This window comes from Caretta caretta, chromosome 11 (genome assembly GCF_965140235.1).
Source record: "Caretta caretta isolate rCarCar2 chromosome 11, rCarCar1.hap1, whole genome shotgun sequence".
NCBI classification, from domain to species: domain Eukaryota; kingdom Metazoa; phylum Chordata; order Testudines; family Cheloniidae; genus Caretta; species Caretta caretta.
In genome coordinates this window covers 12,817,378-12,841,264 of record NC_134216.1, presented here as the reverse complement: position 1 = coordinate 12,841,264, position 23,887 = coordinate 12,817,378, and the positions used below count along the sequence as shown (strand labels likewise).

At 45.1% G+C, this 23,887-nt stretch overlaps 1 protein-coding gene across 6 annotated transcripts in view; it reads left to right on the top strand.

The window, feature by feature from the left end:
• HEG1 (heart development protein with EGF like domains 1) overlaps nucleotides 1-11,231 on the top strand; it is a 95,490-nt gene extending 84,259 nt beyond the window's left edge. For all 6 annotated transcript variants that reach the window (XM_075117747.1, XM_075117749.1, XM_075117750.1 and 3 more), the window contains one exon: nucleotides 525-11,231. In XM_075117747.1, the coding sequence (XP_074973848.1) occupies nucleotides 525-547 (23 nt within the window). In that variant the 3' untranslated portion in view covers nucleotides 548-11,231. The remainder of the gene's footprint in view (nucleotides 1-524) is intronic.
• The last annotated feature ends 12,656 nt before the right edge of the window (nucleotides 11,232-23,887 follow it).

Below are 23,887 nucleotides of genomic sequence, written 5' to 3'. Positions count from 1 at the left end.
CCCCGTTGCTTGAGATATTTAAAATTAGACTGAACAAACAACTAAAAGCCCTAGAAAATAGCAAGTAACAATCCTGAAATAGCAGGTGGGATGGATCTGAGAGATCATCTCAAATGACGACATTTCCATGTAGCCACTGAAATAACTGTATTCAATCATTGCTTAAAATTATGGTCCAGATCCTCAGCTGATGTAAATCAACATTTTGTTCCCTTTGAAGCCCCTGGCATTGGCCACTGTCGGAAGACAGGATACTGGGCTAGATGGACCTTTGGTCTGACCCAGTATGGCCGTTCTTATGTAACATAGCTCCATTGACTTCACTGAAGCGATGCTAATTTACATCAGATAAATAAATACCTGAAATAAAAGGGAACTCAGACAAGAAAAATAAAAACAAACAAATTCAAGTGTTTGTCTGTTTCATCACTTGAGTCTGGAGAAAGAAAAGATTTTAAGGCTACATTTGAAATAGGAATCAGGCCTCAGAATAAGAGCCTTTTCTTTTCTTTTTTATACTATAGGCAACTGGCCTAAGAAACGCTGAACTGGAAAGAAATGGACTTTATCCTCCTTACACTGGTTTACCTGGATCCCGACATTCATGCATCTACCCTGGACAATATAACCCATCCTTTATTAGTGACGAAACCAGACGAAGAGACTATTTTTAACATAATTGTATGGGAGTGGAAGATCAACATAGATACGTGTCCTTGTTTACCAGGTACACTCTGTCACATGACAGTTCAGCCGATATCAGTCTTAATCTTCACATACAGGAAAGACTTTGAACTCAAAAGAACACGGAGCATTGCTGCCTTGAAAATGCATTTGTAGTTGTTGAGTAGCGAAGATGGAGGGGAAGAATGAGCCAATATGCAAATCTGTAAAAGACCCAGGTGGAAGTATAAGGAAGCTTAACGTGCGTGCTCCACTTTTATCTTCGCCATTGACGTCACATAACATGAATTTGTTAATAGATCAGTACAGACTAATTGTTGCCTGCACTCTAAAATTGATACCACTAGGGAGTGTTTTGTTTACAGATATCGTAAAATTACAGATATTGGTCTGACTACTGTGTGTTTCCTCTTGGCCAGCTTTCAAAGATACAGTGTGTGCTCTTTTTGGGTAGGAAGTGTATGTTCATTTCAGACCCTTCTCTGCCTTTCCCTGGTTTGATCTGCTTCCTATGCAACAAGGGAGCTGGGGTGCCCACTAAATATTATTTGTCTTTATTGGTGTGTCATTCTGTCAAATGTCTCAGCGCTTAAGTAAGCACTGCATCTGGCAATGATGGCTGAATTCATAGGTTGACATTTTCAAAGGAGTATGGGGGATTTAGCCACACTGTCTTAATTTTAGTGGGAAAAGGTATAACTAATCCCTTGCACTGCTTTGAAAATCTCCTTTGTGTTTGGAAATGTCTGCATGTGACAGTGTATTGCCCACTGATCTGCAATGTTGTTCAAAGCTTGTATTATTATATTGTGGTAAGTCACGCAACCTCCAGCAGGGATTTAAATGCTTTTTAAAAGCAGCAAGATCAGATAAAGTATTCATTAATGGAGTAATAAATTACAACATAGAATTGTTGAGGTAGATCGCATTGCTTTGCAGAAAATGTGTGTAGCCATAATGAACTCCAGGGAGAAAGTGGGCGAGAACAGAAGTATTATAGCCCTGGTTGGATTTATGTACCATGAATTTTAGACTTTGCATTGGATCCAGACAGCCACAGCTGCCATGATTTCAATGGGCGCTGCAGAGCTACTCAGCACATCAGAAAATCAGGCCTGTTGTGGCCAGATGCATTTGACTGTGGGAGCAGCACAAGGCTTTGGATCACAAAAAAACTGTTAAGGACTTCCATCTGTCTTCTCTGTGTCAGTCCTATTAGCTGGCAATTCACATTGGATTGACAGTTAGTCACTGCAAATGGAGCTGGTCAGGAATTTGTGACATTTTGACCCAAAAAAATTCAACATTTTTACTAAAAAGCATTTTTTACAAGCTTATTGTATAGTCTGTGATTCTAGAAAATTTGAATGATCACCAACAAATTTGCATGAAAAACTACAAAATATTTGTTATGAAGGTCTTTCTGCATTTTTCAATAGGGTCTAACTTCACAATTGTTTCATTCTTGAAAAACTCTGAACTTGTTTCTCCCATCCTGTTTGGTAATACTGTGTAGCTTCCCTGAACATACGTATTTTTGAAGATATCACATTTGGCTGTTGTAAAAATGTCTGTTGATCATTGAGGAAGAAGCTCCAAATTGATAATTTATTACATTCCTAACTAAGGGTCTGATCCAAAGCTCTCTGACTTCACTCTGTGCAGGGTTGGGTGCTTGGTGAAGATCAAGTTAATCAAATACTCTTAGAGTTTGTCTTCATTGCAAAGTGAACTCAAATTATAACTCAAGTTGGCCCTACCTCAATGCCCTTCCACACACAAAAATCCTTAACCCGAGTTAGCTGATCTGAGGTGGGGTATAAACTAAACTCAAATCAGCTATTAACATAATCTCTTTGCAGTGTGGATGCAGGCTAGTTCCACTCTAGTGCCACTAATCTTACAATGCTTTCCCACAATTCCTCCTGTGTGCTCAGAAAAGGCTGACAAGTTCTCCCATAATACATGGGGAAGAATTTATAGAGCGGCTTTGCTTACTGCAGCGCTTAACAATGGAACGTGCCCTTAGAATTCTTAGTGCCACATATGAATGAGTACAGCATGAGTGTGGATGCAGGAACTTGAGTGCTGTATCCCAGAGTGACTGCTCTCACTCTGGCTAGGCTAAATCTAGAGCAGTAACTGCAGTGAAGGTCACATGAGTTAACTCTATAGTGAAGACAGACCCTCAATTAACTGACACTTAATAGTGTTTAAGAGTCCTATGGCACCTTATATAAGGTGCCACAGGACTCTTTGCCGCTTTTACAGATCCAGACTAACACGGCTACCCCTCTGATACTTAATAGTGTTTGTTTGCCATAGAGCCTGTGATCCTAAAGAGTCTTGCCCAGCACTCAGCAAGTTGTTGTGTCCCATCTCAAGTGTGAACAGACACACAAGTAAGATTCAGTACTAGGCATTAGTTCTTCTTTGAGAGCAGTGTCCCTGTGGGTGCTCTACTTCAGGTGTGCTTAAGCCATTGATTGGAGATTTTTGGTAGCAGCATCTGCTTGGTCCGCATATGTACCCCACACTCCTCCTGCCCCACACAGAGACTATATGAGGCTGTGTGGACGAACCACCCTCAGTTCCTTCTCAAGCACCTGCGGCCTGAGACAGAGTCTACAATTGTGCCTGTTCTCTGCTTGTATTCAGAATTTAGTTTGTTGGTTAATATGTACTGTTTGTAGTTGTTGGAACAGCTTTCTTTCTTTCTTTCTTTCTTTCTTTCTTTCTTTCTTTCTTTCTTTCTTTCTTTCTTTCAACAAAAAAGTTTAAAATATTATTTAAAACATTTTTGTTCATATATATAGTTAGTGTTGAGTCTCGTTCCCCCCTTCAGTAGGGATCAATTTGTTGTTAATTTTCTTGGGATTGCTAGGCTTCCTGGGATTTAAAAAGTGTTTCTCTTGTCATGAGGCTATTCTAGTCATCAACTGGATTACCTGCTGGAATTGAAAACATTGGGTCTTTCTATGAACTGCATTAGGCTATAACTTAGCAGCAATAACAGCCTTTCACATACCCATTGGGGGTTTTTCGCTCTTTGCTCATCCAGCCATGGTAAGATTCCTAAGAGGTTTGTCGAATCTCTACCCACAAATCAGAGACTCTACTCCTAGCTGGGACCTGAACCTAGTCCTGTATTGCCTGATGAAGTACCCCTTTGAACCACTAGGTACTTGTTCTTTATTAGATCAGTCAGTGAAGACATTCTTCTTGATAGCTATAACTTCTGCCCAAAGGGTCAGAGAATTGGGGACTTTAATGGTGGACCACCACCACCACCCCCATTTATGGTATTCTTTACAGAGAAAGTCTCTCTGTGGGCCCATCCCAGATTTTTACCTAAAATGTCCTCAGAATTTCTTATTAATCAAGCCATCAATTGCCTGGTTTGTTTGTTTTCCCCCAGCACCACATTGGACTAGTCAAGAAGCCATGTTGCATACTCTAGATGTTGGGAAAGCATTAGCTTTTTATTTAGATAGGACCAAACCTTTTAGAAGGTCTCCTAGACTATTTGTGTCCATTGCAGACAGAAACAAGGGTTCGGTTATTTCAAAACAGAAGTTATCAAAGTGAATCTCTGATGTATTACAGTCTATTATGACAAAAGTCAGATTCAGCCCCCTTCAAGAGTGATAGTACATTCCACTAGAGTACTTTCTCCTTCCACAGTCTGGCTTAAGGATGTGTCAATTGTAGACATCTGTGGAGCGTGACATGACCCTCGGCACCTACCTTTTCTAATCACTGTGCCTTGGTGTCTGCTGCAAGATCAGAGGTGGCTGTAGGCGATGCAGTTCTCTCTTCTGTATTGGACCCTGGTCCAAACCTCTCACCTTCTTAGGGGTGTACTGCTCTGACGTCCCCTGAAGTGGCGCACCCACAGGGACACTACTTGAGGAAGAAGGAGAGGTTACTCACCTTGTGCAGTAACTGTAGTTCTTCGACATGTGTGTCCCTATGGGTGCTCCACTACCCGCCCTCCTTCCCCTTGGCTTTGGAGTCTCCTTTGTGGGACTTGCGGTGGAGAAGGAACTGAGGGTGGTTCACCCAGCGGCCCCATATAGGCTTAGTGCCGGTGTACAAGGATGTGTGGGGCACATATATGGGCCGAACGGGTGCTGCTATCAAAAACCTCTGATCAAAGGCGCAGGTGCAACTGAAGTGGAGCACCCACAGGAACATACATCTCAAAGAACTCCAGTTGCTGCACTAGGTGAGTAACCTCTCCTTCTCTGTACTTCATGGCAGTAGGTTTCAGACCCCTGTTCATGCCTTGTCCCTTGCTCTTGAGATTGCGAGACAAGAGAGGTGCAACAGAGGAGTGTATCTGAGGAGACATTTGCTTAAGTGTGATCCGTAGTGTGTAAATACAGCACTTAACTGCGCACTCTGCTTTTTATGTTACTGCTGCAAGCAATAGGCAGAAGTAACAATGTGATTGTGCACCAGCATTCTCAGTGATGCAGGGTCAGCGTCGCCTGTTCTTCCCACCCTGCTTATGGCTTTTGATCTTGCCTTGAACTTCATACCTACCTTGTGCAGGCTCAAGGCCACAGATGGTAATATTTAACATATCTCAAGTCTGAACAAGCAGGCGGTGTGATTCTTGCATAATCCGCTCCTGCCTAAGGAGCTCTACTTAAAGGAAAACTCTAGTGATTAGTTATAATACACAAAACAGCTTAATAGATAAACATAACTGGCTAGAAAGTATTACTGCACAAGGTGAGAAAAGGAGCTGATGGTTATAGTGGATCACAAATTAAGCATGAGCCAACAATGTGATGCAGTTGTAAAAAAGACAAATAACATTCTGGTATATGTTAACCGCTCTGCTGTGCACTGATGAGACCTCATATGGAGTACTGTGCCCATTTCCGGGTGCCACACTTTAGGAAAGATGTGGACAAATGGAGGAGAGTCTGGAGGAGAGCAACAAAAATGATAAAAGGTTTAGAAAACCAGACCTATAAGGAAAGGTTAAAAAACCGGTGTGTTTAGTGTTGAGAAAAGAAGACTGAGGAGGGACCTGATAACAGCAGTCAGATAGGGCTGTTATAAAGAAGACAGTGATCAGTTGCTCTCCTTGTCCACTGAAGGTAGGACAAGAAGTAATGGGCTTAGTCTGCAGCAAGGGAGATGTAGGTTACATGATTGGAAAAACTATCTAACTACAAGGATATTAGAGAGACAAAGTGGGTGAGGTAATATCTTTTGTTGGACCAACTTCTGTTGGTGAGAGAGACAAGCTTTCGAACCACACTGAGTTCTTCTTTGGGTCTGGGAAAAGATACTCCCAGCATCACAGCAAAATGCAAGTGGAACAGATTGTTTAGCATAAGTAGTTAGTACATATGGTAAGGAACCATTCAACGTAGAGTGGCCTGTTAACAAAAAGAGGGGTTAGTGGGTTACAGATTATTGTAATAAACAATAAATCCAGTGTCTCACTTCAGTCCATGTTTTTTAGGGTCTAGCAGAGTAATGAATATAAGCTCCCCGGCTCATCTTTTGAAAGTGTTGTGCAGGTTTCCTTTGAGGACGAGGACTGAAAGGTCACATTGCTTTGTGAAAAGTGTTCACCCACAAGTGACTGGGTGTTTTTGTCTTTTATCATTTTCCTGTGTGAGTTCATTTGAGGGCGTAGTGGTTGCCTGGTTTCACCCACATAGTTGTTGTTGGGGCACTTAGTGCACTGGATGAGGTACCATCATATGTTGTGATAGGCATGTGTAGGATTTTGAAAGGTATGTTGTGGGGGTGTTGATCATTGTAACAGTGGAGGGATAGGTAAGCACTGGAATAGGTTACCAAGGGAGGCTGTGGAATCCCTGCCACTGGCAGTGTTTAAGAACAGGTTCGACAAACACCTGTCAGGAATGGTCTAGGTTTAGTTGGTTCTGCTCATTGCAGAGGATGGACTAGAGGACCTCTGAAGATCCCTTCCAGTCCTACACGTCTATGATTCTATGATAAAGGATCTAAACTTTCAATATAGCTGTTAGAAACCCCTGGCACTTTAATCAGTATTTCCATTCAGTGAATGATGCTTTTGCCCCCCTCGCTGGGGGCTGCTGTCTTAGTGCTACATCCCATCATAGGCTTATCTGATGATACAAATGAGGGACTTGATCCTGCAGCCCTCACACAAGTAGCCTTTAGGCATCTAATCCTGCAAAGTGCTCAGTTCCTAATGATTCACTAAGAGTTAAGGAGGCTCAATCACTCACAGAAGTTGAGCTCTATATGAGCAGTCCCACTGAAGTTAGTGGGACTACCTGTGTGAGTAAGGGCTGCAGGACCAGTACCTAGAACTGAAAGGATCACTCCAACTTTGGATCACTAAACAGTCTAATTGTTAACTTTCAGAGTAGCCACTGTGTTAGTCTGTATTTGCAAAAAGAAAAGGAGTACTTGTGGCACCTTAGAGACTAACCAATTTATTTGAGCATAAGCTTTCGTGAGCTACAGCTTATGCTCAAATAAATTTGTTAGTCTCTAAGGTGCCACAAGTATTCCTTTTCTAACTGTTAACTGTTCATTTTAATGTCTTTGTTTCTAAACCCCCATTTGGGTGCATACCTGCAGCCTGTAATCATGTGAACAGTCCCATTAAAATCAGCGGGATTACCTGAATCACAGAAATGTAGGACTGCGAGAGACCTCAAGAGTGTTTCTCAATGACGAGTTCATGGACCAGCACTGGTCCCCAAGATCTCTCTGACACACTGTAGGAAGGCAGCAAGCTGGTTCCTGGTAGCAAAAAGGTTGAGAAACATTGATTCTAGTCCATGGGTAATGGCTGCAGGATTTTTCCAGAAAGAACTCTTATCTTTATTTTATTGAACCTTTGTACATAGCACAGCAGGTAGTGATAAGAAAATATTTTTTTACACTAGTGTTTATCCTTTAAAGACGCCACATGCTTTCAGACTGGTACCTAAATGAACTCTTGGGCTCATAGAGCTACTGTACATTCTGTCTTGGTTGCAAATGGAAACATCGCTTTTTCTCACAGCAACATTTAGGAAAATTTGCAATGGTTATCTGCAGCCAGGGTGAAATCTACCCTGTGTAAACAGTCAGCATGCAACCTATGCCTCATACAATTCCGACTTAAACTCTACTTAGAGAATTTAAGTGGGACTTAGTGCATAGGGCTGCTGGTGGCTCTCTGCACAAGGGTGAATTTCGCTTTTTGTGTGAAATTCTTCAGAATACCAGTGCTATCAAAAATGTCCCCCATGAAACAGGCCACTTCGAAGCCAGTCTTTCTGATTGCTGATCCCCTCAAACACAGTATGCGGAGAATATAATTTTCCAATTTTTGCCACATACCGACACAATCCTAACTCTGCTAATGCAGAGAATGCTAGTTGGGTGCAATGCACCTTAGTGTTTAGTGCTATAAATGCAACAGCTAGAGTCCGTCCTGATCATCACTACATGTGACGAGGATATGATACATTTTTTTCATTGTTCACTTCAATTAAAAACAAAACACTAATCCTGTCTATTTCTATCTACTGCATCTATTTCTATCTCGCTATCACCTTGGTATCTAAGCCCCATACACTAATGGTACATTGTTTGTTATTCCTATCTGTAGGTATGGAAGTGTTCCAGATGATAAACCATTGCTCCTCTTTACCCTCAGCCCCTAGGGCAATGTTTTCAAACTTTGGCACCTTATGTTAAGCTAAATCCATAGACACACAGCTAAATCAAGGTAGCCTGGTTTTTCCAGTGGTTATGTTTCCTAATTTTAGGTACCTGAAATTGAACATTTAGGCCACTCTTAATACTGCTTCCATGTGTCACGGCCGCCATTCTCCTGAGCAAGGAGGGTTGGATAGAACTCCATTCAGAGTATTTCAGTATTGCTGATTAATAGGCTACAAGTGATTCAGCAAGATGAGGTTTATCCCATCTCCACTTATGCATCCACCATAAATTTAGCATGTTGCATCTGCAGGTCTCCTAGCCCCTGCTGGCATGCAGAGCAAGAGACCAGGAGCAGGCATCAAAGCTAGGTCAGCTTGCTTGGCCAATCATAGCAGAACCAGGCCAACAGGCAGCCTTGTAGGTGGGGTGTTGATTCACTTTTGAAAAAGTACCAACTTTGTTACTTGGTAGGAAAAGCTGTCTATGTGGTTGGGGTTTTTTTATGGTGACTTATCAATTGTTTTGACACTGCTGTGCCCGAGGGGCTTTTATGGGCTGAATGCCGCCAATAGCCAGGTTCAGAGGGACAGCCAACTTAAGATGAATAGAACAGCAAAATTTGGCCTGGCTATTGGGGGCGTTTAAGACCCACCACTAAATTTGAGAGGAGACTTGATTGCTTTGTTGGTGTGATTTGCTGCTAACCTCTCGTCTGCAGTAGAACGTGGCAATGTGCGAACAGAACTTCAGAGCTTTAAACAGGGCCGTAACCAGAACAAAGAGCAGAACTGTCAATGCAATTTGCCCTGTGCCCCTAATACATTAAGCAACACTGAGACAATTCATCCTTGTTCTGTTGCCACGTTTCCTATAAAGTTCTGACACCCCTGTCTAATGCCATCGCACTCCACCCCTCCTAGCCCCGACAGGGCTCAGCACTGCAGGTGCATTTGCCTGAGGTATCAGGAGCAAAATACATTTAAAAATCCTGTACTGATGCATCTAAATAGGAACTTGTTCCCTTATTATATATATTTCTCCTGCAGTATTCCACCGGACTTTCCCCGAGCACTATGATCAAATGTAGTGGGTTTGGCCATTACTGTAGAATGCTGTAGTACTTTATAGGGATTCCTTCCCAGCACTTGTCAGTTCCAGTCTCTTTTCCAAATTTATCTGGATTCCTCATTCCCTCTAGTCAATGTTTAATCTTCAGATTTCTTCCTTAAAATCAAAAGAAACAGATATATTTTACTTAAATGTTCTTCTTTCTGTGCTATTATTTGTGCTTCTTAGCAGACCCAGGACCTAATCCAACTGCCATTAAAGTCAATGGGAACACACTCCCACTGATTTTAATGGGTTTTTGATTCAAGCCTCAATTCACGCCAACTTCAGGATGAATTGTGCTTCACTGCATGCATTACTTCAACTCTGGCCATTTGTATGACTATTTACCACCTTTAATATTGTGTTTAATTTTAAAATGTGTACTTAATAGTGTAGCAAACCCTGTGGTATGTGAGCTTGTACATACATTATTTTTCAAGATCTGGAGCACCTTCTTAAAGAAAGAATGAATGAGAATTTCGTACGTTGTTTTAGGCGGGGAAACCTTTAATAATTGAGCAACATCTCTCCTATACGAAAGCCTTCTAGGGCTAAAGATGGTGTTTCCTGTACTGAGAAACGACTGGCCAATTTACTCTCAAATGCCCCATTGGAAATAAGAACACAGAGCATGCCAATGTTGAGGGGCTGTGTCTAATATACTGTGTGTGTCTTGTAAGTTTCACAGAGCCAAATAAATCATATTTATTTTTTCATTGCCCTGAATCCACAAAGGTCCAATGCAGGACAAAGACCCATAATGATGCGAGAAAATGAGCCAAAACAATAAGCCAAAAAGAAGAAATAAATGGCTCAGCCAGTTAAATTATTTGGCTTTTTTTTTGTAAAAACCTTGCTCCAAGTAGGGCAATAATTATTTCATGTGTGATGCGTGGAATTTGGGTTCAACCTGAGGGATATCCCTAATGATGAGGGAGACCTGAGAAGTATTGGCCTGATATTCTTTTGAAGTAGTAATTAAATGGTGAGGTCCTGGAGTGCCTATTCTGGCAAAACTCTAATTGAAATCAATGGGAGCTTTGTTAAAGTAATAAGTGAAGGGTGTGGCCCACAGGTCTGAAAACTACAACAGTGAGCTGTGGGAAAGTCCTATGGAACGTAACAGAAAAGGATAACTTTTCTTGAACAATCCTACAAAATTTGATAGAGAATTGTATCCCTGCTATACAATCATGTAGAATGGTTAAAGAAGAACTTACAGGAAGGATATCTTCCCTTATTAACTTACAGGAAGGATATTCTCCCTTATTAAATGGTTTAGGTTTTTAGAGGAAACCTATTGGTTTCATCCCTGTTAAATTCTCTAGGACTTTTTCTTAAGACGAAGCAAACATGATACACGAATCATTACTACTGCTGGAATAGTCTTCAGAATTGCATCAGTAAAGTTCACCTTCAGCAAAGTCTGTGGCAAAAGGCAAAGATGTGACATTTGTTTATGTTTCTATTATTAAAATGAATGTACAGTCAGTAGACCTGCTTTATGTCTTTTACATTGTTCTGGATTTCCTTTCTCATATCTCTGAATGTTAGCTTCTGAGTAGTTTTTTAATTAATTTTTCAAACCAGTGTTATTTAAAGTTGTATCATATTTGCAACCTCCACTAATTATACAGCACTGTAGTAGCAAAGTATAATTTTTAAGGATTGGATTATTTTTATACCTGCATCCAGTACAATTATGTCTGGCGTTCTAGTCAGCATCATAAAAGAATACAATAAAACTATTAATATTATGACTCTGGTCTTGTATTGTTGAATAACATTTAATGGGCATGTTGAAGGCTTTCTGGGTAGGGAAAAAGTATCTAATGATAGAAGATGATCCTGAGAGCAATTTCCACTGGGGACTGTGGTAGGTTTGAGTGGCAATACTTCCGTGTGTTGCTGAGTCCATTCCCAAGCTACATGGTTTTTCCAAAGTTGGTATAAAGGCCACGCAGTAGAGGCCTAGTTAGGAATAAAATCCCAGTGATATCCTGTTAATGCCCAAAAGTTCCGCAAGGCTGCAGCCTCTTCGGCAGAGGCAATGCTCGGACAGCACCTGCCTTTTTCTGTGCAAGGGTCCTTCCCCATCTTGTCAAGGTGATTCCGAAGAAAGAAACTTTGAGTGGCCATTAGTTGTGCTTCGGTAGGGTTACACTTTAATCTGGCAGCTTCAAGGAGCTGTAAGAGCTCATCCAGTCTCTCTAGGCCCTGGTCTACACTAGGACTTTAGATCGAATTTAGCAGCGTTAAATCGATTTAAACCTGCACCCGTCCACACAATGAAGCCCTTTATTTCGACTTAAAGGGCTCTTAAAATCGATTTCCTTACTCCACCCCTGACAAGTGGATTAGCGCTTAAATCGACGTTGCCGGCTCGAATTTGGGGTACTGTGGACACAATTCGATGGTATTGGCCTCCGGGAGCTATCCCAGAGTGCTCCATTCTGACCGCTCTGGACAGCGCTCTCAACTCAGATGCACTGGCCAGGTAGACAGGAAAAGAACCGCGAACTTTTGAATCTCATTTCCTGTTTGGCCAGCGTGGCAAGCTGCAGGTGACCATGCAGAGCTCATCAGCAGAGGTGACCATGATGGAGTCCCAGAATCGCAAAAGAGCTCCAGCATGGACTGAACGGGAGGTACGGGATCTGATCGCTGTTTGGGGAGAGGAATCCGTGCTATCAGAACTCCGTTCCAGTTTTCGAAATGCCAAAACCTTTCTGAAAATCTCCCAGGGCATGAAGGACAGAGGCCATAACAGGGACCCGAAGCAGTGCCGCGTGAAACTGAAGGAGCTGAGGCAAGCCTACCAGAAAACCAGAGAGGCGAACGGCCGCTCTGGGTCAGAGCCCCAAACATGCCGCTTCTATGATGAGCTGCATGCCATTTTAGGGGGTTCAGCCACCACTACCCCAGCCGTGTTGTTTGACTCCTTCAATGGAGATGGAGGCAATACAGAAGTAGGTTTTGGGGACGAAGAAGATGATGAGGAGGAGGTTGTAGATAGCTCACAGCAAGCAAGCGGAGAAACCGGTTTTCCCGACAGCCAGGAACTGTTTCTCACCCTAGACCTGGAGCCAGTACCCCCCGAACCCACCCAAGGCTGCCTCCTGGACTCAGCAGGCGGAGAAGGGACCTCTGGTGAGTGTACCTTTTAAAATGCTATACATGGTTTAAAAGCAAGCATGTGAAAGGATTACTTTGCCCTGGCATTTGCGGTTCTGCCTTTGCAAAAGGTTTCTGGGGAGGGCAGCCTTATTTCGTCCTTCATGGTAGGACACTTTACCACTCCAGGCCAGCAACACGTACTGGGGAATCACTGTAGAACAAAGCATTGCAGTGTATGTTTGCTGGCATTCAACCAAAATCCGTTCACGCGGTGGGAGGAGCAAAATGCGACCTTGTAACGAAAGCACATGTGCTATGTATGTAATGTTAACTTTCAAGGTTTACCCTGAAAGAGTGTAGCCACTGTTTTATAAAATGTGTCTTTTTAAATACCGCTGTCCCTTTTTTTTTCTCCACCAGCTGCATGTGTTTCAATGATCACAGGATCTTCTCCTTCCCAGAGGCTAGTGAAGCTTAGAAAGAAAAAAAAACGCACTCGCGATGAAATGTTCTCCGAGCTCATGCTGTCCTCCCACACTGACAGAGCACAGACGAATGCGTGGAGGCAAATAATGTCAGAGTGCAGGAAAGCACAAAATGACCGGGAGGAGAGGTGGAGGGCTGAAGAGAGTAAGTGGCGGGCTGAAGAGAGTAAGTGGCGGGCTGAAGACAGGGCTGAAGCTCAAAGGTGGCGGCAGCGTGATGAGAGGAGGCAGGATTCAATGCTGAGGCTGCTGCAGGACCAAACCAGTATGCTCCAGTGTATGGTTGAGCTGCAGCAAAGGCAGCTGGAGCACAGACTGCCACTGCAGCCCCTCTGTAACCAACCGCCCTCCTCCCCAAGTTCCATAGCCTCCACACCCAGACGCCCAAGAACACGGTGGGGAGGCCTCCGGCCAACCAGCCACTCCCCCACAGAGGATTGCCCAAAAAAAAGAAGGCTGTCATTCAATAAATTTTAAAGTTGTAAACTTTTAAAGTGCTGTGCTTAAAGTGCTGTGTGGCATTTTCCTTCCCTCCTCCACCACCCCTCCTGGGATACCTTGGTAGTCATCCCCCTATTTGTGTGATGAATGAATAACGAATGCATGACTGTGAAGCAGCAATGACTTTATTGGCTCTGCAAGCAATGATTAAAGGGAGGAGGGGAGGGTGGTTAGCTTACAGGGAAGTAGAGTGAACCAAGGGGCGGGGGGGTTCATCAAGGAGAAACAAACAGAACTTTTACACCGTAGCCTGGCCAGTCATGAAACTGTTTTTCAAAGCTTCTCTGATGCGTACCGCGCCCTCCTGTGCTCTTCTAACCGCCCTGGTGTCTGGCTGCGCGTAACCAGCAGCCAGGCGATTTGCCTCAACCTCCCACCCCGCCATAAACGTCTCCCCCTTACTCTCACAGATATTGTGGAGCACACAGCAAGCAGTAATAACAGTGGGAATATTGGTTTCGCTGAGGTCTAAGCGAGTCAATAAACTGCGCCAGCGCGCCTTTAAACGTCCAAATGCACATTCTACCACCATTCTGCACTTGCTCAGCCTGTAGTTGAACAGCTCCTGACCACTGTCCAGGCTGCCTGTGTACGGCTTCATGAGCCATGGCATTAAGGGGTAGGCTGGGTCCCCAAGGATACATATAGGCATTTCAACATCCCCAACAGTTATTTTCTGGTCTGGGAATAAAGTCCCTTCCTGCAGCTTTTGAAACAGACCAGAGTTCCTGAAGATGCGAGCATCATGCACCTTTCCCGGCCATCCCACGTTGATGTTGGTGAAACGTCCCTTGTGATCCACCAGAGCTTGCAGCACTATTGAAAAGTACCCCTTGCGGTTTATGTACTCGGCGGCTTGGTGCTCCGGTGCCAAGATAGGGATATGGGTTCCATCTATAGCCCCACCACAGTTAGGGAATCCCATTGCAGCAAAGCCATCCACTATGACCTGCACATTTCCCAGGGTCACTACCCTTGATATCAGCAGATCTTTGATTGCGTGGGCTACTTGCATCACAGCAGCCCCCACAGTAGATTTGCCCACTCCAAATTGATTCCCAACTGACCGGTAGCTGTCTGGCGTTGCAAGCTTCCACAGGGCTATCGCCACTCGCTTCTCAACTGTGAGGGCTGCTCTCATCTTGGTATTCATGCGCTTCAGGACAGGGGAAAGCAAGTCACAAAGTTCCATGAAAGTGCCCTTACGCATGCGAAAGTTTCGTAGCCACTGGGAATCGTCCCAGACCTGCAACACTATGCGGTCCCACCAGTCTGTGCTTGTTTCCCGAGCCCAGAATCGGCGTTCCACAGCATGAACCTGCCCCATTAGCACCATGATGCATGCATTGTCAGGGCCCATGCTTTCAGAGAAATCTGTGTCCATGTCCTGATCACTCACGGGACCGCGCTGACGTCGCCTCCTCGCCCGGTATCGCGTTGCCATGTTCTGGTGCTGCATATACTGCTGAATAATGCGTGTGGTGGTTAATGTGCTCCTAATTGCCAAAGTGAGCTGAGCGGGCTCCATGCTTGCCGTGGTATGGCGTCCGCACAGAAAAAAGGCGCGGAACGATTGTCTGCCGTTGCTCTGACGGAGGGAGGGGCGACTGACGACACGGCTTACAGGGTTGGCTTCAGGGAGCTAAAATCAACAAAGGGGGTGCCTGTACATCAAGGAGTATTTCAGGCAGGACTGCACGGAGGGTTCCAATAAGAAATGGTGCACCTAAGTTATCGTTGTTATTGGAACAAGGAGGTTAGCCTGGCCTCTGATTGATACATGGCTAGATTTACCTCGCTGCACCTTCTCTGTGAGTGACTGCAGTGTGACCTAGAGGAATGAGTCCCCTAGACAGGGGAGGAGGCAAATGAGTACAAAACAAATCTGGTCTATTTCTTGTTTTGACCCACTCCATCTATCTTTTACATCTTTGGCTGGCAGCAGACGGTGCAGAAGGACTGCATGCCATCCACATCTCATGGCTGCTTGGCAGAAGATGGTACAGTACGCCTGCTAGCCATCCCCATCTCTTGCCTGCCTGGCAGAAGATGGTGCAATACGACTGCTAGCAATCCTCATCTCTTGCCTGCCTGGCAGAAGATGGTACAGTACGACTGCTAGCAGTCCGTATCGCCTGCCTGCTCACCATAAGACGGTTCAATAGGACTGACTGCAGGACTAAAGAGAATGACCTGGTCAAGTCACTCCAAATTTAGTCCCTGCGCCCATGTCTGCCCAGGCGCTCCCAGCCGACGCGGCCAGGAGCACCTCGGACACGATGAGGACGACTACCAATCGTATTGCACCGTCTGCTGCCAGAAGGCAAGGGGTTGCTGCTACTGTGCAGCAAAGCCGTACCGCGTCTGCCAGCACCCAGGAGACATAGGGTGACGGTTACCTGAGCGGGCTCCATGCTTGCTGTGGTATGGCGTCTGCACAGGTAACTCAGGAAAAAAGGCGCGAAATGATTGTCTGCCCTTGCTTTCACGGAGGGAGGGAGGGAACGGGGGCCTGACGACACGTACCCAGAACCACCCGCGACAATGTTTTAGCCCCATCAGAGCGCTCCATTGTGACTGCTCTGGACAGCACTCTCAGATGCCCGATTGTTTGCCATTGCTCTGACGCTGGGAGGGGCGCTTACAGGGTTGGCTTCAGGGAGCTAAAATCAACAAAGGGGGTGGCTTTACATCAAGGAGTATTTCAGGCAGGACTTCACAGAGGGTTCCAATAAGAAATGGTGCACCTAAGTTATTGTCCTTATTGGAGCAAGAAGGTTAGCCTGGCCTCTGATTGATACATGGCTAGATTTACCTCGCTGCATCTTGACTGCAGTGTGATCTAGAAGAATGAGTCCCCTAGACAGGGGAGGGGGGGGAAGCAAATGAGTACAAAACAAATCTGGTCTATTTCTTGTTTTGACCCACTCCATCTATCTTTTACATCTTTGGCTGGCAGCAGACGGACTGCATGCCATCCACATCTCATGACTGCTCGGCAGAAGATGGTACAGCACGACTGCTAGCAGTCCGTATCGCCTGCCCGCTCACCATAAGACGGTTCAATAGGACTGACTGCAGGACTAAAGAGAATGACCTGGTCAAGTCACTCCAAATTTAGTCCCTGTGCCCATGTCTGCCCAGGCGCTCCTGATCGACCTCACAGAGGCGACCAGGAGCACCTCAGACATGACGATGACGGCTACCAGTCGTACTGTACCGTCTGCTGCCACAAGGCAAGGGGTTGCTGCTACTGTGTAGCAATGCCGTACCGCGTCTGCCAGCACCCAGGAGACATAGGGTGACGGTTACCTGAGCGGGCTCCATGCTTGCCATGGTATGGCGTCTGCACAGGTAACTCAGGAAAAAAGGCGCGAAATGATTGTCTGCCCTTGCTTTCACGGGGGGAGGGAGGGAACGGGAGGCTGACGATATGTACCCAGAACCACCCGCGACAATGTTTTAGCCCCATCAGGCATTGGGATCTCAACCCAGAATTCCAATGGGCAGCGGAGACTGCGGGAACTGTGGGATAGCTACCCACAGTGCAACGCTCCGGAAGTCGACGCTTGCCTCGGTACTGTGGAAGCGCTCCGCCGAGTTAATGCACTTAATGCACTTAGAGCATTTACTGTGGGGACACACACACTCGAATTTATAAAACCGATTTCTAAAAAACCGACTTCTATAAATTCGACCTTATTCCGTAGTGTAGACATACCCTAGATGGTCTTCTTTCATCCGAGTTACTAGACAGATGTCATCTACATACTGAAACACAACAGAAAGTTGGGAAAATCATGATAACACCTGCTCCAGCTGGGCATGGAGTATTGTGGGAGTGTTATGATATCCCTGGGGTAATCTTTCCCCAGTGAACTGGACCGCCTGGAAGGTAAATGCAAACCTGTACTGTGACGCTCTGACTAGCAGTAAAGCCCAAAAGCCATTACCTATATCCAGGACTGTAAACCACACAGCCTTGGGGGAAAATGACTTAGTTAAATCTGCCATTTTAGCTATTGTGGTTGTATAGGAAGGTGTGGCCTGATTGAGGTGCCTGTAATCAATGATAAGGCATGAGGAGCCATCTGGCTTCTGGGTGAGCCAGAAAGGTAAATAAGCAGTTGATGTACATCTGTGAAGAACTCCTTGCTCTAAACGGGATGCCATAGGAACATGTATAGGGGGTTAGCTTTATCCAGGAAGGGGTGCTGTCTTTGTGCAGGCAAGTCTCCACCATCCACGAAAATGGTAACTACCATACGCCCACAAATCATGCTTGTGTTTGGCACAGACATTTCCAAGTTTCAGACTCAATGCCTGTAACACCTTCTGTCTTGCATGTTTCTCTACCACTTTATCCAGGTCACAGGCCACTGGCTTTTCCACTGGTGTCACCAAACCACACACAGGTATGACCACTAGTCGACAGTCTAATTCCCTTGCTGCTGGAACACACAAAAGCTGGTTAGTCAGATCAACAATACCTCCAAGATCACTCAGAAAAATCTGATCCCAATAAATTACTGTAAGGGTTAGGTAATTTGATATTTGGAAATACAAGCACTCTGCTCGTGTTTCCCACTTGAATTGCAAGTGGTCGTGAAAGTCTCACTGTTACACAGATGTTTATAAATGTGGCTAGGACTTTGGTTGTTCCCGAGGACCAGGGAGAATGTTGTGGATCCCCGTCCCAAATTATGCTGATGGCTGCCCCAGTATTGATAACAAAAATAAGATGGCAGCCCCTCACCATCGCTGATATAGGGGTCTTCTGTTTGTGTCAGTGCCTAAAGAGGCCCCAATACTACACAGGGCTTGTTGGAGTCATGCCTGTGGTTCCCCTCCATAATGGCCAGCTGACCCTGAAGCGGGAAGGAGAAGCCATGAGAAAGGAAGGCTCCTATGATGTAGCTCATGGAATGGGATGGGTGGGGCTGACAGGCTAGGATCATATCTTTCATTTATTGCTGAAGGCCTTTGACATCTGTGTTGTGCAGTCACTGCTCATTGCAGTTTAAGCAAAGCAGGTCCAAATTCCTCTTTCTGCTAAGCTCTAGGCGGGGTGGATCATCTTTCCTCCAGTAACTGCCTGGGCCTGGGTGTGTCACCTGAAACAGAGTACATGCCTCCCCCACAGCGCCTGTTCAGGGTGGACCCTGACAACTAGGAGAGGGCAAAGCCCCACTCCCATGAGGTGTACGGGCATGACTTTGCCTCCTGCTGAATCTCGGGGAGAAGAAGGAATGCCCATGTGCTCCACGCCCTGGTGGCTGGGGGCTCCTTCCGTCATAACCACAGGTTGTGTTTGTGATCCTTATACTGATGCTACCGGAGTGTTACATCTTTTAGTTTCTGCAGCATAGAGGCTCTGGCATCCAGATGCTGGGCATTCACAGCCACCGCCTCCTTTTTGCATAGGACCAGCAGACTTGGCTACAAAATCTAATGTTTTTACATCAGTGACCACAGCTATGGGAAAAGGAGAGGTTTCGCATCCGACCTCCTCGTCACTAGACCATTCATAGCAGGGTCAACCTCAGAATCCCTGAGGCACAACTGGTGATCACTATAATCCCAACTGGGACTCTTTCCAGCTCTTCATCGTCCAGGGGAGAGGCAGGGCGGAGGGAGTGAGCAATGGGAACAGTCAAAGTCAAACGCCTGATTGTTTGGCTTCCTTCCCTAGACTGGGGTAGTGATCTAGGCAGAATGGCCGGCAAGCCAGCCTTGTCTTCATGTGCTCAAGAGGGGTTGTCCGATAGCATAAACCAGGTGTAAGGGCAGGTGGTTCCATAGAGTCCTCACTGGATTTTTTTTTTCAATAAAATCATCACCTGCAGCCAATGCTCATTTCACTTCTGCTGTAACTCTTTCCAGCCCCGCAACAAGACTAGTAAACAAAGGCTGGCTTGCCACTACTTTCCTGGGAAAGTATGGGCTACACCCCTTGTCCACAGTCACCACCACTTCTGAGCCAGTCTTGCCTCCTACATCTTCCTGATCTGATCCTTCTGAAGCACTATATCTCTCTTCCACTGCTGCTTCCAATCACCCCCGTCTCTCTCTGAGCTGCCTGTCGCCTCCCTTTTATCACCCTTTCAGCCTGCACACCACCCACTGTACTGAAACTGCCAACTTCCTTACACTCCCTGCCAGGTGTGCTGTGTTGCTATAGCCTACTGCAACCAATGCAGATTCCTCCAGCTCTGCCATCTGCTTAGCTCTGCTTCTAGTGACAAGCCCCAGAGGTACTGATGTCTCCAGGTCCAGAGCCACCTACTAATGGGAACAGCTGGCTGACTCCCTTCCTTGCTTGCATCCTCCATCTTGGCAACCTTCAAAGGAATCACTTGCTCTTGAATACTCAGCTTTTCTACAGCCTGTGAGCTCCCAGAAGAGGCTCCTGCTGTGACTGTCACCACTTGTTGATTCACCCTATCCATGGCTGTCTCCAGCTCATGACAAGAACTTTGCAACCCATTAATGTGCTCTAGCAGCTGCCCCGTTTCTACCCTACGCTCTGCAAAAGACCTCAAGCTCTCAATCACCTTCAGATGCCTCACACATGCACCTTCCCAGATTTCCCCCATCTCACACTTACTTCCTTCAAACGTATCCTCCAACTCTTGCTGCTTATGGGTAAGAGTGAGGTGTGTCTGTCTCAATTACCCTAGTTGCTTGTTTAACCCTGAGAGAACCTCCTCTCCTTCTTTAATTCCTGTTGCACCTGGCCAAGTTGCTTTACCTTTCTCCTTAATCTTTGCCCTAACACATTGCCACAAACTGACACTCTACAGCTGCGCCTTTTATCTCCTTGCCCTTTTCTTTAATCGCCTTTGCTTCAAACAGATGACCTAGAAAGCCTGTTGAGTTGCTCAAAAACGTCTTGTCCCTGTTCATGACCACAGCTGCCTCAATGTATTTGAACACATATAACTACAATTGCAAGGCCAAAGGGATTGTAGCCACCACTGAACACTGTGTACCCTGATACTCATTTCCCCCCAAAATATATTACAATTGCTTCAACAACAAAAACACTTATAAGCTTGTGTAGCGGAGTCAATCCCCACCTCCCCATACCTAGCTTTTCTCATTCGCCTTATTGACCGGTCTGCGTGTATTCCTTTCTTATCCCTTACGGTCCCAAAAAAGTATTACATCAATAGAGGGTCAGGGTAGTTCCCTCTTTTGTTATTGCCCCAAGCTTTCCACCAAGGTCGCTGTGGGATCAGGGTAAATCCGCATACTCATACCTGACCACCATTAAGGGGAACGGTCCAGAGGCGCTCTGGGACCTTTCAACTGTTACAGACACCACCACAGTTATGCTCTGTATTATGTTGTTCCTTACAGAAGAAAATCAGCTTTCTCTGCCACCGCTAAGTATGGGTTACAGGGTCCTGTACAACCACTTATTTCTTATTCAGGAGCCTTTTCCTTATTTTGGTTCTATTCCTGTGGCTGGTGTCTCTAACGCTCACTCCCTCAGCAACAACAAGACTCCTATGTAACAAGCAAACAAAACAACTCTCCTTCCTTACCAATTGTTACTCAAAACAGTGATCACCCAATCGCCGCCTTCTCCCTCCCCCTTCTCTGGCCAAGAGTGCGCTCCAACTCTTCCTCTAATTATATAAGCTGAGCAAGAAAAATGAAGAAATACCACATGAGGAACAGCACAACAAAACCAAGAAGAAACCAAAGAGGAAGTACCATGCTACTGCAGCAAACAGGCATTTAAATCTTCACCACAGACTAAATATTATTTTTAACTCTAAATCTTCCAGAAGTGAGATATCTTGACTCCAGTCTAGGAGGAGTTGCCATGTGCCTCTCAGGGCTTACCCAGGGACACCTGTTGTCTGACGTATTGATTGTTTAGTGATTATAGTATTGATTTAGTTTGCCCAATTAGCACTCTGTAACTGGTAGGTTCTTGTTCCAAGATCGGGCCCAGTATTATCAGAATTACTGGTTTGGCAGCCCCATAGGGCCTGGCAAGGACAACAGCACTCACACTCACGGAAGACCCTCCGTAACTATAAAAGTTTTATGATTACAATGATTAGTCCAATAAGTAAAACAGTCCAAACAAGTGAGGTGATGTAATATAACACTGTCAGCATGACCGTCACAGGTATATACTCACTGTGTCCTTGGGGGGAGCTCTAAAGGGTTGAGACAGATCCTAGTACAACTCCCGCATGCTGATGAAGACCTCCAATGGCTGTACCTGAGACCACATGTTGTATAAGCCTCACTGTCCTTCATGCATATGTATGCATAGCTCTTCCCTCCTTTACTATATCTTAACTTCCTCACTCTAATAATATTGGGGTTCCCGTATCGTATAGGTTAGTCTGTAGGAAATGTATATATGTGTAGTCCGTCGGTTTGATGATGACGTTTTCATGCTCTCTCTTTTTGTGGATTCTGGAGGGACTCTGAAGTCCAAAGCGAGACGCACATGCTTGTGAGGAGATCAGGCAGACAAAGTCATCTGTGAGTGTCTTGGTAGCTATAGCAGTAGTATGATGCTTTTCCCTTGCAGCTAACAGTCGATTACTTCTGTCCTCTTCAAAGGCTTGGAAAGCTCTGAGTGCTGTGTGGTGCCATGCTGATCTACTTAACGCAGCCTTCTCAAGATCATCCGGTTTTATTGCACCAAAGTGTGTGCTGTTCTTGATGCTGTCCTTGTAGTGCTTTCTGGGGCGGTCTTGATTCTCATGTCTTTGTGCCAATTCTCCATAGAAAATGTTTCTGGTGAGTCGATGTTCAGGCATCCTAATAATGTGTCCAACCCAGCGTAGTTGGGCTTTTATCAGCATGGCCTCGATGCTTATGGCATTTGACTTTTGGAGAACCTCCAGATTGCTAATTTTGTCCTGCCAGCAGATCCCCATAATGGCGCACAGAGACCACCTATGGGAGGCCTCTAGCTGTTTGATATGCCATTTGTATGGTGTCCAGGTCTCACAGCCGGAGAGGAGAGATGTGAGCACAAAAGCATGATAACGTTTTATTTTTGTTGAGAGGGGTATGTTGTGGGATTTCAGGACTTTGTTACACAGCTTTCCTAATGACAGAGAAGCTTTCCATACCCTGTTCGTGATCTCTTGGTCAAGAGATCCATCATGGGAGATGTTGCTGTCGAGACAGGTAAAACTGTCAACTTCCTTTAGCGGGATTCCACTCGTGGAGATGCTTGGGGATAGGGCATGGAGCGGTGACGATGGTTGATGCAACCCCTCAGTTTTCTCCAGGGTGATGGTGAGGCCAAACCATTTTGATGCTTCAGTGAAGCAATCTACGATGCACTGGTGAGCTCCCTCTGTGTGTGCTAGGAGGGCACAATCATCCGCAAAGAGCGCTTCTCTTGTTAGTAGTTCTGTTACTTTTTTTTTCGCTCTAAGCCTTTTAAGATTGAAGACTGAGCCGTCGTGTCTGATGTATATGCTTCTGTGGAGCCTGTTTGTAGCATGGTTGAGAACTTGAGTGAAGAAGAGGTTGAACAGTACAGGAGCAAGGACACAGCTTTGTTTGACTCTGTTTGAAATGGGAAAGGAGTCAGTGAGATTTCTATTAAAAAGTACCTGACCTTGCATCCCCACATGAAATAAACGAATGATCTTTACCAGTTTTGGTGGGCAACTAAGTTTGCTGAGGATCATCCATAATCCTTCTCTATTGACTATATCAAATGCTTTTGTCAGATCAATGAAGACACTGAACAGATCCATGTTTTGTTCAATACATTTTTCTTGTATTTGCCTGATACTGAAAATCATGTCTATGGTGCTACGACCAGGTCTGAATCCATACCGAGTCTCAGATAGACTGGCTTCTGAGACAGATGAAATTAGTCGGTTCAGGAGGACATGAGCAAAGATTTTTCTGGCAACAAACAGGAGAGATATCCCACAGTATTATCACAGACCATTTTGCTGCCTTTATTTTTAAATAAAGGAATAATTGTGGCATCTTTGAAGTCTTGTGGCATTTCGTCATTGTCCCAGATGTCAGTAAGGATCTTCTGGAGTGTTGTTACCACAGATTTATATATTTGGACCTGTAGATTTATATATTTCTGCCAGTATTCCATCTCTGCCCCAGGACTTTCCTGAGCTCATCATACTGATTGCCTTTTCTATTTCTTCAAGTGAGGGCGGTGAGCCACGGTGGTGCTGTATATTAGGATACTAATTAGGCAAGGCTCAGTAACATATACATCAGTTGGATTACTATGGTTACCTGTGGTTGAGTATCTGCTAATGTAGCCCTCCAAAAACACGATGATGGTA